The sequence below is a fragment of the Pristiophorus japonicus genome, chromosome 31 (genome assembly GCF_044704955.1).
Source record: "Pristiophorus japonicus isolate sPriJap1 chromosome 31, sPriJap1.hap1, whole genome shotgun sequence".
NCBI lineage: Eukaryota > Metazoa > Chordata > Chondrichthyes > Pristiophoridae > Pristiophorus > Pristiophorus japonicus.
The window spans coordinates 12,103,912-12,112,839 of record NC_092007.1 but is presented as its reverse complement, the minus strand read 5'-3'; the positions used below and the strand labels follow the sequence as shown (position 1 = coordinate 12,112,839).

The 8,928-nt window shown below is 41.8% G+C and overlaps 1 protein-coding gene across 1 annotated transcript; it reads left to right on the top strand.

Annotated features, from left to right (window-relative positions):
• Positions 1-2,778: 2,778 nt before the first annotated feature.
• On the top strand, positions 2,779-4,213 carry LOC139240354 (probable G-protein coupled receptor 139). The gene is made up of 2 exons (XM_070868825.1): positions 2,779-2,848; positions 3,303-4,213. The coding sequence occupies exons 1-2, from the start codon at positions 2,779-2,781 to the stop codon at positions 4,211-4,213; spliced, it is 981 nt and encodes a 326-aa protein (XP_070724926.1).
• Positions 4,214-8,928: the final 4,715 nt, after the last annotated feature.

The window sequence follows — 8,928 nt, the reverse complement described above, 5'->3', positions numbered from 1 at the left end:
TCCAGAACCCTCATGATTTATTATGTCCTTGTATACTTACTTGTATTCCCCCAGCATGTACACCACTGGTGCTGAAAAACTTTGCAGTATTTCTGTCCCAGCAAATGTATAACACTCCTGCGGCAAAATAAGAGTCTTCGCCTGCAGTGCAGTAGATGAGTCTCCGTCAGTCCAACAAAAGTGGGGCCTTGAATATGAATAGAATCAGCTTTAGCAGCAGAAGGGCATTTCCACGTCTTATATTACTGTAGGCATCCTAGCACTGGAGGACCATGTTCATATCTCATGCAAATGTAGAATACAACTAGTACCTTAGAAGCGGTAGCAACACCAGTGTAAGTGTAGGGATACACTTGTGCCTGACGATAACCTTCACCACTAGTATAAGTGTAGGAGTGCTGGTACAACTGGAGGAGGACGGTCAGTTTTAGTTCAAATGTACGCTGCCACTAATATCAGAAGAGCACTTTCACTTCCAGTGTAACTGTACGTGTGCCACTAGTACCAGAAGAACATGGTCATCTCTGGTGTAAGTGCAGGGCTACCACTCGTACCGAAGGAGTACTTTCACACCTAGTATAAATATAATGTGTCACGAGACCCGGAGCAGCATGTTCACCTCTGATATAAGTACACAATTACCAGTAGTACAGGAAAAGCTTGTTCATCTCTAGCATAGTGTAGGTGTACCACTACACCCAGAGTAACGTGTTCAGCTCTAATATAAGTATAGGTTTATCACTATTACAGGAGAAGCATTGCCACCTCTATTGTAATTGTAGGGGTAACACTAATGCTGCTAAAGCGAGGAAGTAGTAAGGGGTTTAGCAGCTTTGAAAGTCGCTAAAACCCCAGGCCCGGATGAGCCATATCTATGCTGTTAAGAGATGCAAAAGAGGAAATAACAGTGGCTTGTTCTTTATTTTCCAATCCTCTCTGGCTACAGGTGTGGGGCTGGAGGACTGGATGATAGCTAATGTCGAACATTTGTTTAAAGAGGGAGAAAGCGATAGACCGAATAATTACAGGCAAACAGCCGACCATCGGTGGTGGGAAAATTATTGGAAAAAATCTGATTAACAGATAAATGTTCATTTAAAAGATATGGATTAATCAAGGACAGTCAGCATGGATTTGTTAAGGGAAGGTCGTGTCTGATTAACTTGGAGGTCACCAGGAAGGGCAATGCCATTAATACGTTTGATACAGTTAATATGTATTTTAGCAAGGCCTTTGAAAAGGTCACACATGGCACACTGGTCAGGAAAGTAAAAACCCATGGGATCCAGGAAAAGTGGGAAGTTGGATCCAAAATTGGTTGAGAATCAAAGCGTAATGGTTGTTTGGTATTTGGCCAATTTGTGACTGAAAAGCTTTTACCAGTGGTGATCCGCAGGGCTCAGTATTAGATCCATTGCTCTATGTGGTATATCAATGGTTAAACTTGAATATACGCGGTATGATTAAGAAATTTTCAGATGTTACTAAAAGTCAGCTGTGTCGATGATAATGAAGAAGAACGCTGTAGACTCCAGTAAGATATCAATGAACTGGTTAGTTGGGCAGAGCAGAGGCAAATGGAATTAATCCGTAGAAGTGTGAGGTAATACATTTGGGGTGGGTTAAACAGGAAATGGAATACACATTAAATGGTAGGACACTGCAAAGTGTAGAGGAAAAAATGGACCATGAAGTACATGTAAACAGAGCCCTGAAATTAGCAGTTCAGATGGATAAGGTAGATATGAAGGCGTACGGACTAAGAACTGTAAAATTGTGTAGGCTGGATAGCTCTTTGATGGCCAGGGCAGACATGTTAGACTGAAATGGTCTCCTTTCATGCTGCAAACTTGCATGATTCTATGATTCTATACCAGCAGAGCACTGTCAGCTCGAATATAATTATAGTTTACCACTAACATCAGAAGGGCACTTTCAGTGCCAGTGTAATTGTATTGGTATCGCTGCTATCGGTGGAACACAGTCACATCGAGAGCAACTGTTGGTGTGCCAATGGTGCAGAACAAGCTGGAGCACCGCTGGTGTAAGTGCAGGAAACCACTCGATCAGGACATTCACGTCCATTACCTGACTGGGTTCAGTGTTATCACTGGTGCCAGAGGAGCAAGGTTACCTCGAGCATAAGTGCAGTGTATAACTAGAACTGCAGTGGCACTTTCTCATCTGTTGGAAATGTAGTGCTATGAATAGTACCAGAGATGTAAGATCACCACGATTTTAAGTGTGGGTCATCCACAGTTACATGAGAAGCACTCTCACCTCAAATGTAAGGATAGGTTTACAACAACTACCAGAGGAATGCGGTTACCTTCAATGCCCTCCGACTGTGCTCACAACCAATTGTGCACGACATGGCTCACCAGCTGTTCTGGACGGGTTTGACCAATCAGACTGAGTCAAGGATAGGGGCAGGACATGCACGGCTCGGGGAGCTGTCATCACTGCTCCTGCAGCAATAGGCTCAGCAGCTGTACTGTGAGATTGCACATACAAATTGTAATGAAGATTTTATTTGAGCACGCTTTTTAGAAAATTCCCGCTAACACTTTCTATTATTTCATTAATCTGATGAATCAGACGAAAACAATTTACCTCAGTCTATTTGTTAAATGACTGTAAATAATGCTAATTATGAGTTAACCTGATTGACTCTCTGGTGGATTGAAGTGTGGATAAATATATGTTCCCTTCCATTGCCTCAGACGTGTGCCTATCAGAATATTTCAGTTCCAAACGAATACATCCACTGTCACGAAAATGGGCCAACTAATGATGCTACAGATAAAAGCGATTTATTTCCCGATTCTCGCAGTCATCGGTGTAACAGGTGAGTCATATTAACCTGTTTGTTGTTGATCTGTGTGAACTGACTCATGTTCTTACCACATGTAGGATAAGATAACGTGTGTTCCAGATGGCAGCATTACAGGGTCAGAAGAGACTGGAACAATCTCACTGAAGCGCCCGTCCACACTTTCTGCTTTCCCCTTAAGCTGATATCATTAATGAAGTTACAATATTCTCTGAAGCTACAGTACAAGGATTTTGGCTGATTTCTGGATTGTCTTGATGCCCCGTGCACAGTGAGCATTTCAGCAGCTCAGTAAAGTATGTGGGTTGGTTTTGAAGGTTAGAGGTCCATTACTAATCATATTCCACACTGGTCCGTGCTGACAGTGACACCGAATGGAGTAAAATGCTCTCATCAGATATTTCCATATATATTTCAATATTTCAATCAGACACTCCAACATTATTTCTCTGCTCTCTTTTTCTTACAGCGAACTTGGTGACAATTGTTATTTTATCCCGAAGAAACTGTGGCCTTTCCAAGTGTATCTCTGTCTACATGATAGCCATGGCATCCGTGGATCTACTGGTCATGATCGTCAATGTAATGCTGTTCAATATTTTCAGTAATCGCTTTCCACTTTCATTCCTGTCCCACACTCCCGTGTGTAAGCTCATTTTATACATGACTGCTGTCAACCTTGATTTGTCTGTTTGGTTCACCGTTTCCTTCACATTTGACCGATTTGTGGTTATCTGCTGCCAGAAGTTTAAAACAAAGTATTGCACCGCGAGAACTGCGGCCAAGGTTATAACAGCTTTCACAGTCCTCATCTTTTTAAAGAACATCCCTGTTTTGCTTGCATTTGAACCTCATCAAATAATTACCAAGGTGCATTGGGGCTGCGTGACAAGTGTAGCATTTGTTTCCTCACCTCCAGGTGCGGCATACATCTGGTTTCACAGCGCCTGGGGCATTTGGTTTCCCTTTACTTTAATTGCCTTGTTAAATTGTTTGACAGGCAGACGTATTTTAGTGGCCAGTAGATCCCGCAGGGGACTCAGGGGCCACAGGAGTGAGACGCAGAGCGATTCAGAGATGGAGAACCGAAAGAAATCCATAATTTTACTCTTCGCTATATCGGGCAGTTTTGCATTGTTGTGGCTGACTGCTGCCGTGAGTTTGGTAACTACCAGGTTGGCAAGCATTAATTATTACCGAGGTGACCGCACAGACCCTGGATATATCGCCACTGAAACAGGAATAATGTTAAAGTTTTTGAGTTGCTTTCAAAACCCGTGTATTTATGCAGCGACCCAGAGGAAATTCAGGGAAGAGCTGAAGACAGTGGTGAAATCTCCCTGGACATTCATTCTGAGGTTGGTTAGAAAAAGACAGTAAAACGATTCAATCCTAAAGAGAGCTTGCTCGTCACGAAAGCTCAATTTTACCTCAATTTCCACCGCAGAACATCCTCTTCTGTGGTGATTGAAAAATTGGTGAGATCTTGTGTGAACATTTTAGCCATTTTGTAGCATATGTTTGATTTATGCATTGCTTTAGTTTTTCGCACTTGTTTCGCTGAGTAAACATCATCTATTCCTGCAAATGAAGCACAGTCACGTTCAGGGATCAAGGATAACAATGATGAGTTCAGCAGTGGAGCCAGACATGTGACAAGACAGGAATCCACCATACACTGCAGATAAAGGGATCAGGCGTCGCACTTTAAAATCATCAATAAAGTTTAATTCTCTGCTAAAATCATCAAAGGTCTTGTTATCGCCGATATTGGTAATTTTCCTGTAAGTTTGGTGTGAATAATACAGGCGCGGATCTCTCTATTGGACACCATTCCTCATTGACAAGTAGAGCAGGCTTTTGTCACGTGATCAGTGGAGAAAACAGTTGGAACTCGGTTCATCGATGTGACCTTTCACCTCTTGTGTCCCAGATACTGACTGAAATTGTCGATTGTGCACCGACTGCTGTCTCTGACTCAGCACAAAGATGGAGCTGGTTCTTGTATTGTGCTGTCGATAAAGTTATGATGAGTAATATTATTGATATTCTCTGTTGAGGTCTCTCCTCAGATACAGGAAATGAATGTTAAAATAATGACTTCCATAATTTTTTAAACTATCAATTGATGCAAGTAATCGGATGTAAACGGATACGATATAGTTGCAATTATGGAAACATTGTTGCAGGTTGACCAGGGTTGAGAACTGAATATCCAAGGATGTTCCATATTTAGGAAGGAGAGGCAAAAAACAATGGTGTGGCATTGTTAGCTGCGAGGGATAAATTGTAAGGTTGCAAATAGGGGGTCAGAATTATGCTGAAGGTAGTGAACATACAATTGCCTATGTAGGTAAAACTTCCTTATATAGGCATAGCACACATACGAATTAAACTGTAGCTTAACCTTAGTAACACTTAAACAGCCGAAGTCAGTTGTTTTGTTTAAAAGTCCCTGAGGAAGAGATAAAGAAGTCAGTACAAACCACCCTAGGCCACGGATAGACTGGGGTAGAGAGCAAAATGGAACAGAACAATGATGAAAGATGCACAGCTGCATGTACCACTCAGAGCCCGTCTGATAAGAGTCGACAAATCAATGTCACTTCGCTGATAACAGTAGACCTATCGATGATTTTGAGGAGGATCGCTCCTCTCCAAAAACTGGATAAATTATGCTTGAAAATTATTGTATTTCGGAGGTTCCACGACTGAACCTTCTCTTGCAATTGTTCGTAATAAAAGCCGATTGAACCTGGGATTTCGTGTGTTCACTTCCGTGCTCGATATACAACAGGAGAAGGGCGAGGTATCGATTAACTACATCAGTTAGTCCACCTTGAGGGAGCGAAGCCTCCTTTTTCCCCAACAGGAGGGTAGGTGTCGATTAACTATATCAGTTAGTCCACCTTAATGTAGAGAAGCCTCCTTTTTAACCCTTACATTTGGCGTCACGAACAAGATGCAGACCCTCTGACATGGATGACGTGACAGCTGAATGGCAGTGAGTATGTTTTGTAACACCTGCAGCTGTAGCATTGATGGGGAAGGAGGTAATCTGTATAAAGAAATAGAAGGGGAAATCTGTTGAACAAGTTACAGCGAATCACGGAAGGATGAAAACCAAGGGCGGGATAGCTTTATTGCCTGAAAAAGAAGGGGGAAGAGGACCCCAGCGATCGTTAGAGGAAAATTAAGGTGTATGTCCCGAAGCGTGACACGGTAATAACACGGAGACGCCGGTATTGATCGTGTGCAGTGCAAAGAAGAAGAAATACAACCTAAAGAGTGGGGTGGAACCCCAGGATCCTAGGAAAACTGGCCAGTGGGATACAATGCTAGCTGAGAAAAATGGAAAATTAATAAAAGAAAATTGCTGGATAAACACGTTGAATTTAAAAAGGACAACGTGTTTATATTAAAAGATAAAAATGCAACCTTGAAAGCTGCAGCTGCTGGAAAGAGAAACAGAGACCTTTCGAAAAATGGACTGGAGGAAATCATCAGAATACAAAACCTAATTTGAAGAAAGGAGATGAAATTAGCTGTGAAAAAAATATTGGTTTATATATAAAAACTTACGAGGTAAACCCGACACAGAAGTATTGTGCCGAGAAAGAGACACAAAGATGTTTAACTATGGAATGGAGGAAGATCATCAAAAAAGATAAATGATTATGTTTGGATTCAAAAGGGCAAAAAAACCTAATTTATGCGAACTCCGCAAAGGAAGGAAAAAACTGGGAATTAGAGAATTCTTAAAAAAGCTGGAACCGGCACAGAAGTTTAGATTTTGTGCAGAGAGAAATAAAACACAAGATTTGCTCAGTGAATGGGACCGTAAAAATGAAATGCTGGATTGCATATAGCTTGTGGTAAAATTGGAATTCAGTCAACAAAATAGCTATTAAAGATGTGTGGTCTTGTTTTAAATCAGTGAAAAAATCTTTGCCAAGTATTAAAATTGGAAGTTTAGACAAATTGGTGTTTAATCTAAAATGCTGTCTTTCCCGATAAGAAGGTTTTATTATGACAACTTTACAAATGATTTCTGCTGTTTTAATGGAGTTCCAATTCCTAAGCCAGTGTTGAAAGCACAAAGACTTGGGAAAAACATTGTCATGATTATGCGAAGTCACATAATGACGTCAGGCCTTCTTACAATCCTCTAAAGAAGTTAAACCTTTCCATTGACAGCTGTTTTATACTGGACATTATTAATTTGGATTTCTTAATAAAAGAAAGACTCACTTGACAGACGGAGGAAATGGTGGGATTTTCAGAACAAAAATAAAACGAAGAACATAAGAACATAAGAATTAGGAACAGGAGTAGGCCATCTAGCCCCTCGAGCCTGCTCTGCCATTCAATGGCTGATCTGGCCAGGGACTCAGCTCCACTTACCTACCCGCTCCCCGTAACCCTTAATTCCCTTATTGGTTAAAAATCTATCTATCTGTGACTTGAATACATTCATTGAGCTAGCCTCAACTGCTTCCTTGGGCAGAGAATTCCACAGATTCACAACCCTCTGGGAGAAGAAATTCCTTCTCTACTCGGTTTTAAATTGGCTTCCCCGAATTTTGAGGCTGTGCCCCCTCGTTCTAGTCTCCCTGAGAAGTGGAAACAACCTCTCCGCCTCTATCTTGTCTATCCCTTTCATTATTTTAAATGTTTCTATAAGATCACCCCTCATCCTTCTGAACTCCAACGAGTAAAGACCCAGTCTACTCAGTCTATCATAATAAGGTAACCCGCTGTACTCCGGAATCAGCCTAGTGAGTAGCCTCTGTACCCCATCCAAAGCCAGTATATCTTTCCTTAAGCAAGGTAACCAAACCTACACCCAGTACTCCAGGTGCGGCCTTACCAATACCCGATATAGTTGCAGCAGGACCTCCCTGCTTTTGTACTCCATCCCTCTCGCAATGAAGGCCAACATTCCATTCGCCTTCCTGATTACCTGCTGCACCTGCAAACTAAATTTTTGGGATTCATGCACAAGGACCCCCAGGTCCCTGTGCACCTCAGCATGTTGTAATTTCTCCCCATTCAAATAATATTCCCTTTTACTGTTTTTTTTCCCAAGGTGGATGACCTCACACTTTCCGACATTGTATTCCATCTGCCAAACCTTAGCCCATTCGCTTCACCTATCCAAATCTCTTTGCAGCCTCTCTGTGTCCTCTACACAACCCGCTTTCCCACTAATATTTGTGTCATCTGCAAATTTTGTTACACTACACTCTGTCCCCTCTTCCAGGTCATCTATATATATTGTAAATAGTTGTGGTCCCAGCACCGATCCCTGTGGCACATCATAACCACCGATTACCACCCCGAAATGGACCCATTTATCACGACTCTCTGCTTTCTGTTCACCAGCCAATTCTCTATCCATCCGAATACATTTCCTCTGACTCCACATAACTCTATCATCTGCAGTAACCTTTTGTGTGGCACCTTATCGAATGCCTTTAGGAAATCTAAATACACCACATCCATCGGTACACCTCTATCCACCATGCTCATTATATCCCTAAAGAATTCCAGAAAATTAGATAAACATGATTTCCCCTTCATGAATCCATGCTGCGTCTGCTTGATTGCACTATTCCTATGTAGATGTTCCGCTATTTCTTCTTTCATGATAGTTTCAAGCATTTTCCCCACTGCAGATGTTAAACTAACTGGCCTAGAGTTACCTGCCTTTTGTCTGTCCACTTTTTTAAACAGAGGTGTTACATTAGCTGCTTTCCAATCTGCTGGTACCACCCCAGAGTCCAGAGAATGCCGATGTAATAATAGTCACCTGCTACAGAGCACAGATAGATACTCAAACAAAACAAATTCAAGAGACAGAAGCTAAGATAAATAAGCTGGAACAGATGTTCAGCCATGAACTCATTGAATGGCGGTGCAGGCTAGAAGGGACGAATGGCCTACTCCTGCACCTATTTTCTATGTTTCTATGTTTCTATGTTTCTATGAACTCATTGAATGGCGGTGCGGGCTCGAAGGGCCGATTGGACTCCTCCTGCAACTATTTTCTATGTTTCTATGTTTCTATGTAAGACAGGAGCAGACGGATTGTG